At 37.6% G+C, this 24,363-nt stretch overlaps 1 protein-coding gene across 1 annotated transcript; it reads right to left on the bottom strand.

Annotated features, from left to right (window-relative positions):
- Window positions 1-8,489: 8,489 nt before the first annotated feature.
- SPINK14 (serine peptidase inhibitor Kazal type 14 (putative)) lies at window positions 8,490-15,787 on the bottom strand. Its single transcript, XM_001096505.4, has 5 exons — window positions 15,766-15,787; window positions 14,538-14,676; window positions 13,290-13,333; window positions 9,736-9,872; window positions 8,490-8,755 (listed from the first exon to the last, which is right to left on the bottom strand). The coding sequence occupies exons 2-5, from the start codon at window positions 14,602-14,604 to the stop codon at window positions 8,710-8,712; spliced, it is 294 nt and encodes a 97-aa protein (XP_001096505.3). The 5' UTR covers window positions 14,605-14,676; window positions 15,766-15,787; the 3' UTR covers window positions 8,490-8,709.
- Between the last annotated feature and the right edge of the window lie 8,576 nt (window positions 15,788-24,363).

The following is a 24,363-nucleotide window of genomic DNA, read 5'->3' as shown; positions in this document are numbered from 1 at the left end:
CAGGTTGGTCTTGATCTCTTGACCTCGTGATCTGCCAATCTCGGCCTCCCAAAGTGCTAGGATTACAGGTGTGAGCCACCACGCCTTGTTGTCGAATTCCTTTTGACAATATTTTATTGAGAATTTTTGAATTAATGCTCATCAGAGAATCGCTTGTCTTTTTTTTTTTTTTTTTTTTTTTTTTGTGTGTGGTATCTTTGACTTTGGTATCAAGCTGGTGATATAAGGACTCATATAATGAGTTTGGGAGTATTCCCTTAATTCTATTTTGGGAAGAATTTAAGAAAGATTGGTATTAATTCTTTTTTATTATTTGGTAAAATTTAGCTACAAAGCCGTCTGGTCCTGAGCTTATCTTCATTGGGAGGTTTTAATTACCACTCCAGTCTCCTTATTTGTTATTGAACTTTTCAGACTTTCTGCTTTTTCTTACTCAATCTTTGTAGGCTGTATTTTCTAAGAAATTATTTTCTCTAGGATATCCAATTTATTGACCCTTATTATCCATTTTATTTTTGAGGGATGTATTGTAATACCTTCTAAGTATAAGGCCTGAAACCCCAAAGCTCTTAGAATAAAACATAGAGGAAAAGTTCTTTAACGTTGGCCTTGGCAATGATTTTTTGGATATCATACCAAAAGGAAAAAGAAAAAAAAAATGATACAAATTGGGCTACCTCGAAGTAAAAAGCTTCTGCACAGCAAAGGAAACAATCAATAAAATGAATAAGGAACCTACATATTAAAAGAAAGTACTTGTAAACCATACATCTGATAAAAATTAATATCCAAAATATATAAAGGGGCCATGTGCATTGGCTCATGCCTATAATCTTAACAATTTGGGAGGCTGAGGCTGGCTGATCGCTTGAGCCCAGGGTTTCTAGCCAGACTGGGCAACATGGTGAGACCCTGTATCTACAAAATATACAAAAATTAGCAGGATGTGTTAGCACACGCCTGTAGTCCCTACTACCGGGGAGGCTGAGATGGGAGGATCACCTGAGCCCGAGGAGGTGGAGGCTGCAATGAGCCATGACTGTGCCACCACATTGCACTTCAGCCTGGGTGACAGAGTGAGATCCCAACTCAAATATATACGTGTGTGTGTGTGTGTGTGTGTGTGTATATATATATGTTCAAAAATACAAGAGGTAACAAGTTTTGGTAAGGGTATGGAGAAAAGGGAGCCCTGAAACATTGTTGGTGGGACTGTAGCTTAATAGGCTATTGTGGAAAACTGTACAGAAGTTCCAAAAGAAATTCAAAATAGAAATACCATATAACCCAGCAGTCCCTCTTCTGGGTATATACCCAAATAAGAAGAAATCATGACCTTGTAAAGATATCTGCACTTTCATGTTCATTGCAACCTTATTCACAATAGCCAAGATATGTGAATAACCTGTGTTCACTGATGGATGAATGGATTAAAATCACTGGCATATGTATAAATGTACAGAATATTATTCAGCCCTTAAAACAAATGAAATCTTGCCATTTGCTGCAAAATGGATGAGTCTGGAGGACATTATGCTAAGTGAAATAAGCCAGACCCAAAAATAAAAGTATTGCATGATCTCATTTATATGTGAATCTCAAAATAATTCAAATATACAGAAATAGAAAAAAAAAACAGTGTTTATCAGGGGTAAGGTTGGTGGGGGAGGGTATGAAAATACAGAGATGTAGGTAAAAATATTTTTTTTAAATAGCCCATATGTAGGATAAATCAGTCTAGAGATCTAATATACAACATGAGAACTATGGGTAATAAAATCACCCATTACTACATTGGGATTCATGCTAAATTAGTAGATTTTAGCTATTATTGCCACATACACCAAAAAATGTTTACACATAATATACACATACACACATAAAATGAAAACAAAGTTATCATAGAACAAAAATCATTTTATTTGTTGAAATTAAATGAACAATTTTGGAAATGAAAAACTGAAATTGCCTCTGCGCATGGACAGTATGATCTTATACACAGAAAACCCTAAAGATGCCACAAAGAAAACTGCTAGAAAAAATAAATTTAGTAGAGTTGCAGCATACAAAATCGACATACAAAAATTAGTATTTATAAACCAATAATGAACAATCCAAAAAAAATTTTAATCCCATCTACAATAGCAACCAAAAAAGAAAACACTTAGGTGTAAATTTAATCAAGGAGGTGAAAGATTTAGATACAGAAAACTATAAAACACTGATGAAAGAAATTGAAGAAAAAATAAATAGAGAAATACCTGTGTTCATGGATTGGAAGAATTGATATTGTGAAAATGTTTATACAACCCCAAATGATCTACACATTCGATATAAAAAGTTCAGTCTTTTTATATAGAAATAGAGAAAACAACTCTTAAACTTGTATGGAGCCACAAAAGGCCGTGAAAAGCCAAAGCAATACTAAGCAAAAAGAATGAAGCTGGAGGCATCACACTACCTGACTTCAAAACGTATTATAAAGTTATTTTATGCCAGCACCATGCTATAAAGACAAAATGGAACTGGCATAAAAACAGATATATCCACCAATGGAATAAAATAGACAGATCAAAAATAAACCCACAGATTTTTATCTAATTGATTTTTGAAATAAAAGTTAAAAATACACAATGAGGAAAGGAAAAGGAGAGTCTCTTCAATAAATGGTGCTGGGAAAATGGAGTATCTGCATGAAGAAAAATAAAATTGGATTCTTATCTCATACTATATATAAAAATGAACTCAAAATAAATTAAAGATTTATATGTAAGTATTGAAACTGTAAAACTAGAAGGAAACAGGGGAAGAGCTTTATAACATTGGTATGAGCAATGTTTTTTTTTAATCTGAACTCTAAACAAAGGCGACAAAGCAAACGTATTAACACAAATGAGATTGCATCGATTCTGAAAGTTTCTGCACGTCCAAAGAAACAATAAAGATACAGCCCACAGAGTGGAAAAAAAAAATTACAAACCATGCGTCTAACAAAGGGTTAGTATTCCAAAATACATAAGGAATTCAAGCAACTAAATAGCAAGAAAACAAATAATGTAACTAAAAATTGGCCCAGGACCTGAACAGACATTTCTCAAAAGAAGGCATACAAATTGCAAGCCCGTTTATTTTTAAATGCTCTACATCACTAATAATTAGGGAAATGCGAATTAAAACCAGAATAAGATACGACTTCACACCTGTTAGAATGGCTATTTTAACAATGAAAGATAAGAAGTGCTGGCAAGGAGGTGAAGAAAACAGAACCTTTGTATGCTCTTAGTGGGAATGTAAATTAGCACAGTCATTATGGAAAACAGGATGGAGGTTCCCCAAAAAACTAAAAATAGAACTACCATATGATCCAGAAATCCCACTCTGGGTATATAGCCAAAGGAATTTAAGTCAACATGTGGAAGAGGTATCTGCCTGCTGTATTCATTACAGCATTGTTTGAAAGAGAAAACATATGTAAACAATCTATATGTCCATCAACAAATGAATGGATGAAGAAAATGTGATATATTTCCAAGTGTGATACACAATGGAATACTATTCATCTTTTAAAAAGAAAGAAACTCTGTCTTTTGCAGCAATATGTACAGAATTGGAGAGCATTATGTTAAGTGAAATAAGCCAGGTACAAAAAAAAAAAAAAAAAAAACCCGTTCCTAAATACAGTTATGCATAGAAGAAATGTACCTAAACACAGTTATGGCATATATGCCAAGCCCACAGCTAACATCATACTTAATGGTGAAAAGCTGAAAGCTTTTCCTCTGAGATAGGGAAAAGGACAGAGATGCCCACTTTCACCACATACTCACACTTAAGTGCAGAATGTTAAAAGGTCAAGTTCTTAGAAGTAGAAGTAGAGAGTAGTATGCTGGTTACCAGAAGCTAGAAGTAGGGGTGGGGAGGAAGGAATGAGGAGGTGTTTATCAAATTGTACAAAGTTTTGGTTACACAAAATAATAGGCTTATAAAATTTACTGCACAGAAGGATAACTATAGTTAATAAAAACATGTTAGCTATTTAAAAATAGCTAAGAAAGTAAATTTGCAACGTCATACCACAAAAAAATAAGTGAAGTGATGGATATGTGAATTAGACGGATTTAATCATTCCACTTTCTATACATATAACAAAACATCACATTATATCCCGAAAGTGTACACAATTATGATTTGTTGAAAATAACAATAATAATTAATCAATAAATTTTAAATTAAAGAAAATTAACTGTGGTATAGATTTGTCTCTTTGTTTTCGTGTTATTTTAAATAATAATGACTTTCTGGCAGCCTACATAGGCCCATATCTAACTCATTCCAAATTTTTGCTCGGAAAATACATGGAAAACAGTTTACACAAGTCTGTCTCTCTGAATTAACTTTCTCAGGGTAAAAATAATCTAATCAGAAAGAAAAAAAAAACTCCATAGGATTAGAAGAGTAATATTTAGTCCATTCGTTAGTTGCAAATATTCCATTAGTTAGAAACATTTCCCAGTACTCTCATCCAATGTGGAACCTGAATTAACATAAAGGCTGGATTATGTTAGGAGGTTTCATCTTCCTGGGGAGAAGGATATTATCACATTAGATGACGAGAAATCTGCAGCTCATAGAGATCTAGCAGTTTTCCCAAAATCATACTGTTATATGACAAGTTGACCAAAAGTATTGTCAAAGTTGTTGGTCTAAAGAGCAATGCTTTACTGCCACCTTATGAGCAAATAGGGTTTGCTACAAGTCCTAACAAGAGTTCATACAGTTGAACTTGGGCTTAGAGAGTGTCTTTTGCAGAAGAAATAAAGTGTCTTGTATGTCATACTAAGATGTTTATTTCTATTATAACTAACCAAGGATAGTGATTTTTAACAGGTAATATTTAAATGGAAAATTACGGTCAGAAGAATAGAATGGAACCTGAGATAACAGTTAAGACGAATAGTAAAATAATATTAAAACAAGATGACTTTAATTAAATAAATGTTTATGGGTTTGATCAATATGTAAGCTAACATAAGGAATATGTATTTACAGTATATTAAAATTGAGTTTGAGTGAAAAGGGGCTTAGAGAGAATAAGAGCATTAATTTTCATTGCATCAAAACATGTGTAGAAGCAAACTTAGAAAAACATAGGATCCATATTAGATAAACTGACTTTCAAGATTCCACAAGAGCCAGTGAAATTAAGATGTCCAGTGTCTGCTCCTCAAAGAAGACATTTATGAGGCCAACAAACATGAAAAAAAGCTCATGAGCACTGATCATTAGAGAAATGCAATTCTAAACTACAGTGAAATACCATCTTATGCCAATCAGAATGGTGATTATTAAAAAGTCAGGAAACAATAGATGCTGGTGAGGCTGTGGAGAAATAGAAACTCTTTTACACTGTGGGTGGGAATGTAAATTAGTTCAACCATTGTGGAAGACGGTGTAGTGATTCCTCAAGTATCTAGAACCAGAAATATCATTTGACCCAGCAATCCCATTACTGGGTATATACCCAAAGGACTATAAATCATTCTGCCATAAAGACACATGCACATGTATGATTTTTGCAGCAATATTCACAATAGTAAAGACTTGGAATGAGCTCAAATGCCCATCAGTGATAGACTGGATAAAGAAAATGTGGGACACATATACCATGGAATACTATGCATCCATAAAAATGAATTCAATCTGCCATTTGAAGGGACATGGATGAAGCTGGAAGCCATCATCTTCAGCAAACTAACACAGAAACAGAAAGTCAAGCACCACGTGTTCTCACTCATAAGTGGGAGTTGAACAATGAGTACATGTGTACACAGGGAGAGGAACAACACACACTGGGGCAGTTGCGGGGTGAGGGGCAAGAGGAGGGAGAGCATTAGGACAAATACCTAATGCATGCGGGTCTTAAAACCTAGATGATGGCTTGATAGGTGCAGCAGACCACCATGACACATGTATACCTATGTAACAAACCTGCACATTATGCATGTGTATCCCAGAACTTAAAGTAAAATAAAAATCTAAAATAGTAAATTTCATAGAAACAGAGAATAAAATAGTTTCTGGGGACTGGGGGGAGGGAGAAATGGGGAGTTGTTGTTCATGGTTTTAAAATTTTGATTACATAAGAATAAGTTCTGAGGATCTGGTATATGACATAGTGCCCATAGTTAACAATCGGTGTTGTGCACTTAAAAATTGATTGAGGGTAGGTCTCGTTACTTTTTCTTACAATAACAACAACAGCAGCAGTAATAAAAACAAAGAGTCACAAGAAAATTTTTAGAGGTGATAGATATGTCTACTGCCTTGATTGTGACGATGCTTTCAAGGTTGTATGCATAGGTCCAAACTCATTAAATTGCGTGTGTGTGTGTGTGTGTGTGTGTGTGTGTGTAAAGATGTCCAGTGTCTGATGCTAAGAATGTGGGTACAGTCTCATGACGTGGGTAAGTGAGTTATACGTATATAGGCAACAGAGTAAATACAGATGTGAGTGGGTTTGTCATGCAGAGGAAGCAGGGTGGGCTGGAAGATGCCAATGACTAAAACCTAGGGCTAATCAATAACCAAAGGATAAAATATACAGGGAATCAGAGGGAGGAATTTGAAGTCACCTGCCAAAGACAAAGGGAGAGAGAGAGAAAAAAAATGAGAGCACAGGCAGTGACTATCAGAGCTAGGACCACAAAAGGGGGATGTTCCTTTTACGTTAGCAGTCATAAGAGACCTGTGAAAATTATCCTTAGGGGCTGCATGAGAAGGAAGCCATCTTGCATTTAGATGTATGCTGATCTCCTTCACTTCTTTGGGAATGCCTACTATCAAATGACAGAAAAATATGTTACTTTTACTGATCTTTTTACTGTTATTCATTGACAGTTTAAGTCAGTGCTTTCTTATCCACTAAAAAGATTTGCAGTATTATAGAGCACAAATCTCATCCATTGGAATTCTTAGAGTAGAATAATGACAATGTATTCTAGTCTAGACTTTAGGAGGTAGCATAGAAAAAAGAAGTACAAAAAATAAGAACAATGGCATGATAAAAGATAAAGTAAACTTCTACTTTCAAACAATATGATGCAAGAAAAACCAGATAAGATATATTATCCTACCTGAAACAACAAAAATAGACCAAATATGTAAAACAATGACACTAGGACACCAGGCACTGAAGGACAGATCCCTAACAGATGGAAAATAAATAAGTTAAACTCTGTAGTTGGCCTTGGTTTTTGCAATGCAAGAGATTCTAGAAATCAAAAAAAGCAATCTCAATGAAGCAATTATGAGTTGAAGACATAGAGTTGAAAGGAAATAGAGACTAAACTGGCTGGTATCTGCAGGACTACTGCACAGGAGAGCTGGATAAAGGGATCAGAAGGTTAACAATTGGTGCTTGTGCATGAAGAAACTACCCAAAGTAAGGAGAGAGTCATTAGAGAGGATTAGAGATAACAGAGCTCAGATCTCATGCAAGGCTATTAAAAGTGCCTATTTGAGATTTTTAAGAATTCGCTTGATGACATTAACAGCAAATTAATTATTGCAGAAGTAAAGATTTGTCAACAAAGATACAGCAATAATGTTAGAAAACAATCCTCCCAGGATCCCTGAAGTTCTTGGTGTTCTTGCATAGCCCAGGACTTGGAGCAATGGAAATTGGCATGCTATAAAGCTAGAGAATATCTAGTTTTTCCCAGAGATATTAACTCTAAATATGACACAAGAAAAGTGATTGTTTCCTTCTCACTGGAGCCATGTATTCACCATGTGATCAGCATGGGACGTAAGATCAAAGATCTAACAGAACATGTACACACTCTGACCACAGCCCTGCAAGGTAGTGAGGGGAAGAATAGCTGCTCTTTCCCAAGCCAGTAGGGAGCAAAGTTCTGAAGGGAAGAGAGCATATTAGTGCATATTATTCGTCTGCTGTACATATAGAAGTAAAAAATACATATGAAGTGTAACAGAGAAAAAGGTGTCCCTATATGTTTTAGGGGTTAAAATGTGTCCAGAGAATTTAAGGAAAAGGCTAATGACCCATGAGACATTTATGGATACCAACAATGTAGGTGTTCTTCTAGACAAAATGGATCGGTGAGAATGTGGGGCCTTGTTGATCAAAGCTGCACATGTGTAAATACCTCTGTCTCAAGGCTGAGTCCAAAAGGGAGGATGTTTAATGATGAGTTTGCAGAAGTTAGGCAACAGGAATCCTACAAGCAGAATACAACGTCCTGTCGTTCCATTACTTGTTTTTTTTTTTTTAAATGCCAAAGGAATATGGAAGAAATTTCTGCCACATTCTTTGGAAGACAATCCGGAGGCTTGACCAGACTAATTCAGTGTTATTAGCATTAGAGAGATGATTAATCTCAATATTTGCCTTTGACCCATGACTCAAATTCTGAATTTCTTCTACTTCTGAGATTTTTAGACCTAGCTCTGACACCCAAGTCAAATCAGACTTTCATAAAAGTTTATTTATTAGGGAGACTATGGAAGGCAATCAATCAGTGAGGGGAGAGGTCCATGGAAGGAACTTTAAACAATCTGCTACAAGCTCAATAGTGATAGCTCTTTGTTGTCAAGAACAAATGCAAGGAGATGTAAAAAGTGCAAGAAGGAGATTGGAGACATGGAGGGAAAAAAAAGAAGGTATCTTCCACATTCAAGGCCATGCAGCTAACATTTTCCATCATGGTAAAACCTGATTCTTCCATGAGATTTCCTAAAGGAAGTATCAGAACAAACATTTCATTAAGTAATACAATGTCAGAACTACAAAAATACCTTTAAAATTATCTTATCTAAAACCTGGTTTTATATTTGGAAAAACTAAGATCTAGAGTATAAAGGGAATTGACTAATGACAAAAGACAAAATTATTGGATTTCTTACCTAGTTATCATTCCATGATTCTAAGATGCCACTGGAGATATGACACATGCTACACTCTTTTTGAAATTAAGCTATGCAATCAAGTCTGAGTTTGTGATGTGTGAGACATATCAATTCTCAACTATTCTGTTAATACTCTTACACTTTGACTGAATTACTCATTAATGGGGATGACCTGAGCTTTGCACAGTCCTGTCATTGTTCCTTGCACAAAATTTAAAAAATGATTGGGCTGAGGGCTCCAGTCTGATGCCATAGTGAAAATTTTTCTCTCTGTGAAATGCAGTCACTCATATAGGAATCAAAGCTGAAAGCATTGTGTTGTAAGATTTCAGTATCTAATCACTGATTTATGTCACATAAATCCAAAAATCTAAACACTGTCTCAGATAAAAGATCCAAACTTTGCAATTAACTCATCATTGTAGTTCAGAGTTTCAAACACATAAAAGGGTGAAGATATTTAAGAGAAAGCAAAATTACAATTTGTCTTAAAATAAAAAATAATTCAGGACCTGAAGGCATATTTGAGAGTTTCTCAAGTGGAAGGCAATCAATTGGTATATGGGAATGTAAGGGCTCAGATACCAGAATGGACCTGAGGAATGTCATTTGGTACAATGAGTCTACTTTCTAATCCAGTGGACTTTCAATTACTATGTGCTTTTCTGAGTGGGGGCTGATTATTATCTGTGTGAACTGGAGCAAATTCCTGGCTTCAAGGTTGATGTAGTTGATAGGAACGGTAGATGGTAATTTTAATGGACAAGCATATTTATAGTTCCCGTCTTTTCCCCAAAGAGTACTCACAGGCTCTCAACACACAGGATGCAGGGATTATCATAGGTTATAAAATTGGTACCACAGATGGGTTGATATAAGCCAGGGCAGGGGTTGACTGTTCCATTGTACCAACTCAAGTTTACTTTCTCATCTGGACATTTCACCTGAAATTGAGTTGAAAAGATTTACACAGTTAGAACCCCACTTAGACAGGTAGGTCACCTTTGAACTTTACTAGGAAAATCTAAGCATAATCTAGGCATGGTGACTCATGCCTTCATTCCAACACTTTGGGAGACGGAGGTGGGAGGATTGCTTGAGCCCAGGAGTTCAAGATCAGCTTAGGCAACAGAGCAATACCCTGTCTCTCCAAAAAAAAATTTTTTTTTAATTAGCCAGGCATGGTGGTGCATGCCTGTAGTCCCAGCTTCTCAGAAGGATGGGGCAGGAAGATCACTTGACTGCAGTGAGCAATGCTGGCACCATTCCACTCCGGCCTAGGCTACACAGTGAGACCCCATCTAAAAAAAAAAAAAAAAAAAAATTCTAAGCATAGGACAATATTCCACTCTCACAAACGCTCTCACTTTCCCATCTCCACAAAGCCAACTAGAACCTATATATATATCCTATTTGGTAACAATATGATGCCCTGGTTGTCAGGACCTTCTCAATAAAGGAGAACAATGGCCAACTATGCTATGGTTTAAAAAAAAAAAAAAGAAGAAGAAGAGTGGATAAACAGATGATATCTGGGGCTTCTCTCTCAATCTTCTTTATGTCCCAACTATTAGATCTGGAAAGATTGTTACAGATTTTCCATGACAGCTCAGCAGAGAAAACTGAAGATCAATAATGGAAGAATGCACGTGTCTTAATTTAAAACACTCATTGCCCTGACACTGTAGAAAAAGTCAAAAACAAAGGAAGGGACATGTCTCCTCAGGGAACTGGACTCAGGGATGTTTGTTTTCATTGGAAGTTCTTCTCTGGACAATGCCGGTGCTGGTGATGAATTGAAGTAGTGACTCTGGGATTATGAAGCTTGAGGCTAGTGTTCTCAGGGGCTCCATAAGTGTCGTAAGATTGGTACAGATAAAATACCCCACACACAAAGTAGGAGAAAATTTTGGCTAGGAATTTGGAAAGAAGGGGTCATATTTTAACTTAGAAATTCCTCTTCCTTCTTTTTATCCAACACCACCATCATGGCCAGGCCACCATCGTTACCCAACTAATCCCTCCATTTCCTTTATTCCTCATTTCCTGAAGTTTCACATTTTAAACTTCTATTGAATAATTTTATTTCCTTGATTAAGGTCTTTCATTGAACCTCATTGCATATTATAAAAAAGTATTTCTTATTATGAGCTAAAAGTCCCTGCGTGACCTGGAACCTCCCAAACCTTCTGCCCTTACCTGATACTATCTTGCTTTCTGTCCTTTTAGTAAGTTTGTTTGTTAGTTTTTTATATATATAAATTCTTTATCTTTCCCTCCCTTCAAGGTCTTCTGAAGTGTCATGACCACCTCACCAAATATATTTTTTCTCAACCTGAACTCTCTCATATAATATAATCTTTAGAGCTCAGGTTATAACCCACTTTCTCAGAACTATTTATTAAAATACAGTCACAACTCTCTGTTATTTGTTTTTATACTTTTAATCAGTTTGTAACAATGCATTTGTGTAATTATTTAACTAATCCCACACCCCTGAAGGACTATAAGCCCAGAAGGGAAAGATTTGTGTCTGATTAGGCTAGTCATTATGTGCCCAGCACATATATTGGCATTAGTCATTGCTATATGAACATTTGCCAAATGAATAAATGAGATGTAAAATAGTTGAATCTGAAGGAATATACAGTTTATCAAAGACAAGAGGAAGAACAGTTTCTATTGTTGTCTATAAAGACAGCTTCTTTTTCTCTCTCTCTTTGGAGGAAGATATGCATTCTTCAGGTGAGAATCCCACCCTTGTGGGATTCTGTCTGTGCTCCAGTCACAGAGGGCTTCAATTAGTGACCCAGGTAGGTAAGGTCTTTCTCCCCACTCTCCACTTGAGTGGCTCCTTTTTATCCTTCAAGTCTCACCTTAGATATCCACATGACAGAGAAACCTTGCCTGAACCCATTGTTTATAGCAGTTATCTCTATGTTCAACAGATATTCTCTATCATACCATTTTATTTCTTGTATTTATAAAATTTACCATAAATCATAGCTGGTTTCTTCCCTTTTTGGCTATCTGCAAGGTTCATGAGGAAAAGGAATATAACTGCTTTCCTCAATAGTGTATCTTAGGGCACAGCACAGGTGATTAATAAATATTTTTTAAAGAAAATAAGTAAAAGTGATTGCCTTTATTATTGTTTATGGATTTATGGGCATGAGGTGAACTCATCCTGCAGGTAAACTTCTGGAAAAGAAAATTCCAGAACTGAACTTTATGAGACCAGGGTATAAATCCTGGACAAATTCTGCATATCCTTTTCCTGGGGCAGTAGCCTCTGACAAGCTTCACATTCTGATCCCCAGGTCTGTTGAAGGTAGAGCTGCCCTCAAAATATCTTTCTCAACAGTCAACTCATGACTGACTTTTTTACAAAGAAGAAATAAAATTTAAAATTTACGAATTAGACAAAAGCTTAAGGTGCTAATACCTCTAAAGGGAAGGAATACAGGGATGCAAATATGAATCAGAATGAAAAGTTTAATCCCTCATTCATCTTTTCCCTCACTTATCCAATATCGATGACATCAAAAGGTGTCTCCATTTTGCCCTCATCCAAGTTGCACACATAGTTTGAGGCTCTGTTAAGATATCTACTGTTTCTTCACATTTTCTTCCATCCATATCCAGAAGTTGCCTTCTGCATTCACAAGTTGCATAAGCATTCTCTGTACATCTCAAGACATTTAGGAGCATTCTTTTTTTTTTTTTTTTTTTTGAGACGGAGTCTTGCTCTGTCGCCCAGGCTGGAGTGCAGTGGCCGGATCTCGGCTCACTGCAAGCTCCGCCTCCTGGGTTTACGCCATTCTCCGGCCTCAGCCTCCCGAGTAGCTGGGACTACAGGCGCCCACCACCTCGCCCGGCTAGTTTTTTTTGTATTTTTTAGTAGAGACGGCGTTTCACCGTGTTCGCTAGAATGGTCTCGATCTCCTGACCTCGTGATCCGCCCGTCTTGGCCTCCCAAAGTGCTGGGATTACAGGCTTGAGCCACCGCGCCGGGCCAGAAGCATTCTTTTAAGTCATTCTTTCCATCAAACTGTGAGCTCCTTGAGAGCCAGGACCATGTTATACCCAAGTCCATAGGCTCTTAAGAACCTGTCATGCTCCCGGCAATTGCCAATACTCTACATTTTTCAGGCACTACAGAGGGTTCTCTGGTACATGTATGACTGAATGTTGTCTTGATTCCAGGCTGTTTCAGCAGTGTATCCACCACCCTCATACAAACAGGCCTTAAAGACTATTACGGGTGACCCTGATGCATTAAGTTTCCACAGTAACAATTCCAAAAAAAAAGACCTCATATTATAATGTCAGTCCTGGGGGGAAATTTAATGGAAGATTACCTTAATAATTCCATGTGGTGGCCACCAGTGTCTAGGGCCTGAAACTAGAGAATATATGAAAATAGTTACAGAATTTAATTCCTGTTAAATCATAGCTTAATCTGTCGGCAGAATAAAAGAGTTCTAATTTATTATCAAGGAAGCTTGCAGGAATGGAAAACATTATTTCATTTATACCTGTACTCATTCATTTTTTAAAATGTGAAATAATTCTTTTACTCCTAATTGATATCAGCAGGGGACTATATAGATGCGTCACTGTTTCATAAAGGCTGGCAGTCCAAAGTACTAAATAATTTTTCTAATTAGTTTGGACTTGAGAGGATTTAGAGCTGGTTATGTATGAAAGAAACAAGCAATGCTGTAACTTTAAAGTGATCTTTTGGCCCAATCCTCGTATTTTTTAGGAGTGAAAAGACACCTGGGTAATACTCTTGGTAAATATGTGAAAAAGCAAGCTCTGCAGCCCTTGAGGCTAGGCCTCTTTATGACTCCCTACATGATTTCTCCTCTAGAAGAGAACGTAAAAGATAATGGTCCAGTCAAATATACAGCAAATCATTTTCAAACACTCCAAATTTTCAAGATGTGCTCTGATGTATGCATATTATATTGTTAATCACTTTTACATGTTACCTCAGTGAGTTACCCAAGCATCTTTGCCTTCATGAGTTAAATCTCATAATCTGCATGCAAAAGATGACAAAACAAAGGTCTCTTCCAATTGAATCACAGTCTTTTAGACTCGCGCTCTCTCTCTCTCTCTCTCTCTATATATATATATATATACACACACACACACTCTGAGTATGTGTATATATATATACTCTGAATATACTGAGTGTGTATATATATATATACTCTGAGCATACTCAGAGTATATATATGTGTGTGTGTATATATGTATGTGTGTGTATGTGTATATATATATAGAGAGAGAGAGAGAGAGTCTACAAGACTAATTCAATGGGCAAGACTGATTCATTTTGTCATATACTCTGAGTGTATATATAAATATATATGTATATATACTCTGAATAAATATATATATATATATAAATATATATATGCTGTCTGCAACACATGTCAGTGGATAATTTGTATGTGTGTGTATATATGTGTGTGTGTGTGTGTATATATATATACATTCCAGTTAAAGAACAATTTCAAAGCATTCCCTCTCAGATTACAATGTAAAATCCCACAAATCAATTTCAACTTCTGGCCAAGGCCAGCTAAATTACTCACCAGAAGATAACACCAAATGTATCAAGACAAAGGGCAAACGTGAGACTAGTGGGAAAGATCTGGCCATTTTTCCTCCTGGTGTGTCCTTGGAATGATGCTCCGAGATATTGTCTCAGGTTGTTTCCCTCTAATACAATCACTGAAGTAGAGACAATCAGGATTTAAGATGACTTTTACAATGAAGAGCCATCTCCACTCTGCCCATTCTATCCTCAGTACCGTGTATTTGGAAAGCCTATTCCATTCTTCCTCAGAAACAAATGTTTAAAAATTTAAACTCTGAATAACTATCTTGATTAAAAGTATAGGGCTCAGTAACAGATCTATGAATACTCAGAAGTAAATCATAGGTTACTCTATGGGCATAATTGTATTATTTTAGTGGAAAAACATTTTACATGTCATGAAAAAGCAACTCCTTACCTGAAACTTCACCTAAATTTATTTTTTGAGGGGATGCAAAAAAAAAAAAGATGGGGCTATCGAGGTCCCTGGACAACATGAACTTCTCAATAAATGGAGTAGGTCTGTATTTGCTCATCAAGCAAAGAATATCTCTTTGGATTAAGACAAAAATTTCTGATGATTCAGGCATTCTTGCCTATACTGAGAATCATCTGACATTGAATCCTAGACTCTTTGAGGACATTCACAGGGAGAAAAATCATTCTCTGCCATCTCACTGGGGTCCCACAGCTATTTTAATCCAGACACAGAATGGGAAAAGTCAGTGAGGAAATACTCCCTCCGGCTGGACTTTCCTTGTAGCAACATTTCTGACCCCAGAGAATGGTATCTGCAGTGTTCGGGGTCTGACAAAGGACCACATTTAACTGTGCCTCCATTCCTAATTCTACAAAAGTAGCCTGGTCTTCCATATGTTCTCTATGCTTTTTTCTCTGTCTGCAACACATATCAATGGATAATTTATATAAATTCTGCTGATATGCTATAATGTGACAGGTGTTACTTAAGACATTAAAATGTAGCCAGAGTATTCTACTCTCAGGATGACTGAAGTTCTTTGCACACTATGCAAGGTTGCCTACCGTGCCTACTCCTGACACAATCTGGGACACCATGTTTGGCTAAACACACCTCATCCTGATATTTTCCCTGGGTTCCTCCAGAAGTGGAACAGGAACAATAGAAGTTCAGCTGCAGCCAGAAAGCTAAAGCAAAACACAGAGGCCCACTCTCTCCATCCCTCATGCCACAGCTGACCCACCTCAGAAAGAAGAGAAAAGGAAGAGGAATATAATGTGCTCGTTTTAAGAAGCATGTACTAGGGCCCCAGGAGGAAATAGAGTAACTGCTGCGTAGGAGAGAAAAGTCACTGAGGCATGGTGTGCTGGACTGAGCAGGCCCTGGAGATCCATCTTTCAGATTGCATCAAACCTCAGCAGGGGAAGACCTGAGAGGGGTTAGAACAGATCACTGGAAAGGGCAGCCGTTAGCAGGCAATTCAAGAGAGTCAATCGTGTGAGAAAACATACCACAGTAGGAGAGAGCAAGCAGAAAGAATATAACATGTTTCACAACAATAATTAGTATCAGGACCAGGACCAGCATTAGGACCAGAATGAAAAAACGTGTGGAAACATCTAAGAAAGAGAAGGCTGGTCAGGAGGTTGCAATGACAGATTGACATCCTTGGATACCATTTGCAGTAGATCCAGCCTTGTGCCTGTAGTAACCCAGAGCCTTTGCCATTTTAAAAGGGAAGATATGTTATTGTAACTAAGTTCCTCCTGTTATCTGAACTTCTGGCCTCTACCATTCCTTCTGTAAAAAGCTATTTTTTTTATACAAAGAAAATATATGCTCACTTAGAAAATTTATAAAATAGAAATATACAAAAAAGGGAGGGAGGTGGAGCAAGTAGAAACATACCAATAGAAATGGCTAAATAGAAATATAAAAAAAACAGAAACATACAAAATGAAATAGAAATATACAAAACAAAAAATATTCAAATAAAATTAAAAGGTGTAAAATCTCACAGCTCAGAGGTACCTATTAAATATATATAAATATATATATATATAATTATATTCTTCTAGTTTTAATATATATACATAATCACACATGTACATATATGTTTTATTATAATATTCAACTTTTATTGTATATATTATTTTTTCACTTAGAAATGCACTATTACATTTTCTTGATCTCTAAATATAGTTATATTGAATATGAATTTAGATGTCTGGTCTCAAATTTCATCACTTATAAAGATTTTAATTATACTAATATTCTTTAATTGTTGCTCAATTAGAGTGATGCCAATTTTTATTGTTATTAATAGTGCTAGCATAGGCACATTTTTATTTACCTCAATTAATTTGTCTTTTAATGTTTCATTTTAATAAATGTCTGTAAATAAACCCACTGAAAACTTCCAGAAAGAACTTATGTCACCTACAATATAAGACAGGTGGTGGCTTTCATCCAATTTTTGGGCTCCATACTTGTAATTTTGGGCTCCATACTTATATGAAATATTTTGAAAACACCCTGTTATCTTCCTGAGTAAATCATTTGCTCCCCAGTTTGGAAAGGTAGATGCATCCTGTTGTTTAGAAAGGATTCTGAACACAGAAATGGAACATCAAGTTATAATGTTTTGTCAACTTGGAAAGTAATTTCTTCTATCTGGACTACAGAATTTTCCCATTTGCACTATTGGGTAATCACACATTCCATCAAGTGCTCTTTGGAGGTTTAATTGAACAAACACTTAAACAGTTTTGAAAACTCAGCCAGATAAGCCACCCAATAAATTCTATTTTAATTTGGCTTCTTCTCAGCCACTATATGGATGTGAGTGTTGTAAATTCAAAGCCACGGACTCATTTTATGACATTCAAAAATAATAAGTGTGAAATTACTTTCCATCTGAGAATAAATAATTTACATTTTTTTACTTTGTTTTGCTGCAAATTTTATTAGCAGAGCATCACTCATAAGGTGAGTTCCCGTAGGCCTTCTATGGTCTAGGATTCTGATTTGTCAGGAACTGTGAGGGGCCCTGGAAGTACAGCTGTGAAAACTATTGGCATCATCATTACCCTAATGGAGCTTAGACACACTACAGGAAAAACCATTAAACAAATAATTACTCAAGGAAAGCAGACTTGAGGAGGAAATTTCCAAAATTTGTGTTTTCTGAATCTTGTGACATTAGGTATTAATGATGACCCCTTTGTCATTGAGGAATCAAAAAATAAAATGCCACAAATCCAATATTTTAACTATGTAAAATTGAAGGAAAATATTCTAAGATAAAGAGAATTGCATATTATGGCTCTATTTAATAGATGCAAAACAAGATAACAGAGGGATGTCTATAAACATTGCTTAATCCTGAAGCACACAGAGGAAAACCAAGTGCTGCAGGAAAGAATTAAGGCTAGAATATCTTTATTTCTTCCAAACTCCCCCAAGTTTCAGTTGAACTAACATTGGGAGAAGACAATAAGTAAGATTAAAGGATTATATCTCCCTCAGGGACTCCTTAGTCTATGGTTTTGTCATCATCTATTACACCCAGTCTAATTCCAAAAACTACAGCTTAGGGCTTTCTCACTGAATTCCAGCCTCCCTAGCTGTGAAGTAATTCAATTTATGTGTTCCAATTTCACCTCAAACCCACATCTTCAAAACCCATTGCCTCCTCCTGTTGTCCAGAGTAGATTCTTATCACCTTTCAGGGATGCAAAATCTTCTGGTGTCACAGGATTGATCTAAGGCTCTACTACTGTCCTTCTGCAGAAAGTCTCAGCTCCACTGCCCAATGGTTAGAACTTTCATAGTCCACCTCATTCTGATGACCAATTATACTTCCACCACAGTACTGATAAGTGGCAACAATGCTTTATCCCTCACAGAAAACCCACTAGATACCATGCAAATAATCGGTCCCATCCAGGCTGTAGGAGTAAGCCTTCCGCTTCTCAAAGATTTTAGGGAAGCCCTAGGATAGCATTAACCAGACTTGTACATTCTTCTGCACTGGTCTTGACCATTGGTTTGGATAACCAGTTATTTGGACTGACCAAGATGGTTTTATGGCCTTAACCTTCCACTGGGCTCAACTGAACTGTAGATAAGCTTCTTAACTCTAGGCCCCTAACCTCCTTTTTTGTGGAGCATTTACTTTAGAATATGTAACTCTAATTTCTTTATATATCCATTTGAGCTGTAAATCCTTTTAGAAGCCTCTTGCCAGTTTAACAACCCAGGACTGTCTTTCTCAGTGGCCTGGGGGACGTCCCTTTGAAATGTAATCATTAAGGCAAATAGTGCCTGTATCTACTAGTTTCTGTGGAAGGAGTGTACAGAGCTACCTTTGAGGGTGGTAAGCACCTTGCTCCAATTTGCAAAAACACCTCCTATCATAAAGATATGAGCTTATTTTTGCTTTGGATTAAGCCAATTAGCAAACACAGATGGCCTATTGATTTCCCCCTAATATCCTCCAGTAGTTGGCATTAGCTCACCCCAACCTTTAAAAACCCTCCCATTTCCTTTGTTTCAGTGACTTGAGTTCAGGCTGAGTTCTGGCCTCTCCTCCTGATTGCAATAACCTTAAATAAAATCATTCTTGCCTGTTTAACTTTGTCTTTTACAGTGTTTGCTTCAGAAGAACCACCTCACACACCAAATAACAGATTTTCTTATCTTTTCTCTTTGGATAGCATGAGCAACAAAACAAAAACTCAAAATATTTTCTGTTTTGTTTTATCTTTACTTTTCCCCTAACTCCTTTAGAGGGTGTGTTAGTTCATTTTCATGCAATTGATAAAGACATACTCAAGACCGGGCAATTTACAAATAAAAGAGGTTTAATGGAGAACTCACAGTTCCACGTGGCTCACAGTTCCACAATCATGGTGGAAGGCAAAGAGGAACAAGTCACATCTTATGTGGATGGTGGCAGGCACAAAGAGAGAGCTTGTGCCGAGAAACTCCTGTTTTTAAAACCATCAGATCTCAGGAGACCCATTCACTATCACGAGAGCAACATGGGAAAGACTCTCCCCCATGATTCAATCATCTCCCAGTGGGTCCCTCCCACAACACGTGGGGATTATGGGTGCTAAGAGATGAGATTTGGGTGGGGACACAGAGCCAAACCATATCAGAGGGCCAATATTTAACCTTGTATAATCCAAGTGTCAGCTTCTCTACCTTTCGATATGCAATTCTTCTAGCATAAAATAAAAATGCTATTTCTTAACCTTACTCCCTGTCCTAAACTATCTGTTTATGTACCCTTTTGTGTCATTCTGAGAGCTTCTCTCAACTTCCCAGTCACTGCCCTGCTGGTTCCTGCTGGCCAGCTCCCTGGTTCCAACCACCACCATGGGCTACTACTCCCTGTCCACTAGGATTAACCAAGAGGTGGAGCAGAGAAAGCCACCCTAACCCTTCATTCTCCCTAAAACTCCTGCCCCTGGATGTACAAGGGTACATCTTTTCTTTACGAAAAAGGTAAGGAAAGGGAAATGTATACATATATACTAAACTTATAAGTATAAACACAATATAACAAATAATATCTAATTATATATCATAAAATGATAATAATATGATAAAATTATTTAAGGAGAATTATCAAGAAGGGGGAAAGTTAAAAAGCTGTAACCTAGAGATAAGTTTCCTCAGAAATGAGAAGGAAAATAAGAAATCCTCAAAGTAGGCATTGATGGAAAACTCACCTGGGTCTGACCTGATTCTTCTTTCTTCCCATTTATGATCCCTTCCAAAGAGTTACTTGCTTCTCTCCACTTCACTCTGGGACAACAAATTCTGCTCACAATATCTTATAGGATGTCTAAGGGGCAGAGCTTTGGTTGTCTAAAGCTGTGGAAGCAGCTTTGGGACTGGGTAATGGGAAGAGGTTGGAACAGTTTTGGAAGGCTCAGAAGAAGACAAGAAGTTGAGGGAGAGTTTGAAACTTCCTAGAGACTTGTTGAATGACTTTGACCAGGCAGAAGTCTGCTGCAAGAGCAGGGCTCATATGAAGAACCCCTATTAGGGTAGTAAAGAGGGGAAATGTGGGACTGGATCACCTACACAGAGTCTCCACTGCAGCACTGCCTAGTGGAGCTGTGAGAAAAGGGATACTATCCTCCAGACCCCAGAATGGTAGATCCACCAACAGCTTGCACTGTGATCCTGGAAAAGCTGCAGGCACTCAACACCGGCCTGTGAAAGCAGCCAAAGGTGCTGTACCCTGCAAAGCCACAGGGGCAGAGATCCCCAAGGCCTTATGAGCCCATTCTTTGCATCGGTGTGGCCTGGATGTGAGACATAGAGTCAAACAAGATTATTTTGGAGCTTTAAGATTTAATGACTGCACTGATGGGTTTGAGACTTTCATGGGGCCTGTAGCCCCTTTATTTTGGTTGATTTCTCCCTTTCAGATTGGGTGTATTTACCCAATTCCTGTACCCCCACTGTATCTTGAAAGTAACTAACTTGTTATTTATTTCGCAGTTTCATAGGTGGAAGGAACTTGCCTTGTCTCAGATAAGACTTTAGACTGTGGACTTTTGAGTTAATGCTGAAATGAGTTAAGAATTGGGGGACTGTTGAGAAGGGATGATTGTATTTTGCAATGTGAGAAGGACATAAAATTTGGGAGGGGCCAGTGGTGAAATGATATGATTTGGATTTGCCCAAGTCTTATGTTGAATTATAATCCCCAGTGTTGGACGAGAGACCTGGTAAGAGGTGATTGGGTCATAGGGTTAGATTTCCTCCTTGCTGTTCTCACGATAGTGAGTGAATTCTCATGAGATCTGGCTGTTTAAAAGTGTGTGGCACCTCCCCACTTCTCTTCCTCCTTTTCCAGCCATGTAAGATGTGCTTGCTTCCCCTGCTTTCTTTTCCCACCTTCTGCCATGATGCTAAGTTTCCTGAAGCCTCCTGAGCCATGCTTCCTGTACAGCCTGTGGAACTGTGAGTCAATTAAACTTCTCTTTATAAATTGCCCAGTTTCAGGTAGTTTTTTATGGCAGTGCAAGAACACGCTGATACCACAATCAAGAAAATTCAAAAGCCTCAAACACAAGCAAGGAAACAAAAATGTGCTATCTGTAATCTATACACTCTTCCTAGGAGAAGCACATTGATCTTTACCCTAGATTTAACCTTCAAGGAAGAAAACAATAATTCACCATCTGCGAACTGTCCACCTCTTCTAAGGAGAAAATAAGTTTATATTCTTTCAACTTTCAGAAGGAGCCCTTTCAGGCCTGCCAGAATAAGAAAGGAGCTAAATATCACTACAGTGAATATTCTATCAGTTTCATTTTTAATGTTTTTGAAAGACCATTTTAATGAGGACTTAAACTCTGAGATAAGAATCTTTCATTTCCCTGGGCTCTAAACTGAAGAATAAAGGCAATATTCTATTCTCTTATTTTCTGGTGTTATTTCCATCTCCTGCTATTGACAACACTACTCTCTTAAATCTATTTCTGAATGTCCTTATCTCCTGGCAGTCTCCCTGTCTGTTTCTGTGTCTCTGTGTTACTCACCTCTAAAAAGACTATCCACAAAGGTAGAAATTGTCCTGGACATCACTGTATCCATAGAACCTGGTACAAGATCTGACAACAGTGGTGGCAAATACCAATAACTCAAACTGAGTTTCAGCCTTTCCTTTCATTACTTCCTTGGGCACCAATCTCCTAACATATCTTTTTATCTTTTTTTTTTCTGAGATAGAGTCTCACACTGTAACTCAGGCTGTAGTGCAGTGGCACAATCTTGGCTCAATGTAACCTCCGCCTCTTGGGTTCAAGTGATTCTTCTGCCTCAGCCTCCTGAGTAGCTGGGACTACAGGTGCATGCCTCCACACCCAACTATTTTTTATTTTATTGTTAGTAGAGACAGGGTTTTGCCATGTTGACCAGACTGTCATACTCCTGACCTCAGGTAACTCACCTACCTCGGTCTCCCAAAGTGCTAGAATTACAGGTGTGAGCCGCCGCACCTGGCTACTCCTAACATTTCTTAATAGGACTGTCTACTGGTTTAGAATTCCAACCTTGCAAAGTAATAGCTGATGCATATAAACCCACAAGAGGTGTATGAATCATTAAAGTGTATAAAAGGTTGCAGCACCCCGAGAGAGAATGCTCTTGACTTTCTGCAGTGCTAGAATAAAAATGGCAACACCACACACACACAAGCAGCTGGACATTGAGAGGAGCAGAAAAGCACACTGACAGACACCAGCAAATGCTAGCAGGCCATCAATGGCAGGATGAGGATGACTTGGAATTTGGCAGGGGATGATCAGAGGAGAGTCTGGCCACTGGGCAGCCGACTCCACACTCCCACTCCATCTCCCTTCTGTCTTCCCCATCCACCTTGCTGAGAGCTACCTCCACTCAATAAAATCCTGCACCCATCCTCAAAAAAAAAAAAAAAAAAATGGAACACCTACCTCCCTTACTTTTGTTTTTTTCTTTCCATCTTGCTATATACTTCTTCCCAATAAATTCTTTAATTACATATATTAAAATCTTCTGTCATATCTGATTTTGGGGCTTTTATTTTTGGTAAGAAAACTTATCTCCATACATTTCAATATGTCTGCATCAGTGCCCGATTGTCCCTAAATGTTAAGAGGTTTTATATATTTATATATAATCTATAATTTATAGATTGGGCTTACTTAATACATTTAAATATTTATAATTCATAATAAGTATCTAATTATTTACCTTTAAATAGAAACAGTTAGTATATTTACATAAGCTCTGATTTTCTCTTAACAAATTGCTCCCAGTATTTTTTTTATTATACTTTAAGTTCTAGGGTACATGTGCACAATGTGCAGGTTTGTTACATATGTATACATGTGCCTTGTTGGTGTCCTGCACCCATTAACTCATAATTTACATTAGGTATATCTCCTAATGCTATCCCTCCCCCTACCCCTATCCCACAACAGGCCCCAGTGTGTGATGTTCCCCTTCCTATGTCCAAGTGTTCTCATTGTTCAATTCCCACCTGTGAGTGAGAACATGCGGTGTTTGGTTTTCTGTTCTTGCGATAGTTTGCTGAGAATGATGGTTTCCAACTGCATCCATGTCCCCACAAAGGACATGAACTCATCCTTTTTTATGGCTGCATGGTATTCCATGGTGTATATGTGCCACATTTTCTTAATCCAGTATGTCATTGATGGACATTTGGGTTGGTTGCAAGTCTGTGTTATTGTGAATGGTGTCACAATAAACATACATGTGCATGTGTCTTTGTAGCAGCATGACTTATAATCCTTTGGGTATATACCCAGTAATGGGATGGCTGAGTCAAATGGTATTTCTAGTTCTAGATCCTTGAGGAATCACCACACTGTCTTCCACAATTGTTGAACTAGTTTACAGTCTCACCAACAGTGTAAAAGTGTTCCTATTTCTCCACATCCTCTCCAGCACCTGTTGTTTCCTGACTTCTTTTTTTTTTTTTTTTTTTGAGACGGAGTCTCACTCCGTCGCCCAGGCTGGAGTGCAGTGACCGGATCTCAGCTCACTGCAAGTTCTGCCTCCCAGGTTTACGCTATTCTCCTGCCTCAGCCTCCGAAATAGCTGGGACTACAGGCGCCCGCCACCTCGCCCGGCTAGTTTTTTGTATTTTTTTTTAGTAGAGACAGGGTTTCACCGTGTAGGCCACGATGGTCTTGATCTCCTGACCTCGTGATCCGCCCGTCTTGGCCTCCCAAAGTGCTGGGATTACAGGCTTGAGCCACTGCGCCCGGCCAGTTTCCTGACTTCTTAATGATTGCCATGCTCACTG

The sequence above is a fragment of the Macaca mulatta genome, chromosome 6 (genome assembly GCF_049350105.2).
Source record: "Macaca mulatta isolate MMU2019108-1 chromosome 6, T2T-MMU8v2.0, whole genome shotgun sequence".
In the NCBI taxonomy this organism is placed as follows: domain Eukaryota; kingdom Metazoa; phylum Chordata; class Mammalia; order Primates; family Cercopithecidae; genus Macaca; species Macaca mulatta.
This window is presented reverse-complemented; position numbering and strand designations above follow the sequence as displayed.

Bases quoted from the DNA above. Each gene is read 5' to 3' on its own strand.
- SPINK14 (XM_001096505.4), bottom strand. From the start codon at position 14,604: ATGGCCAGATCTTTCCCACTAGTCTCACGTTTGCCCTTTGTCTTGATA. The intron at 13,334-14,537 runs GTGAGTAATTTA...TATATTCTCTAG, and splicing joins ACATTTGGTGTTATCTTCTG to TTTCAGGCCCTAGACACTGG. The intron at 9,873-13,289 runs GTAATCTTCCAT...ACTCAATTTCAG, and splicing joins CACCACATGGAATTATTAAG to GTGAAATGTCCAGATGAGAA.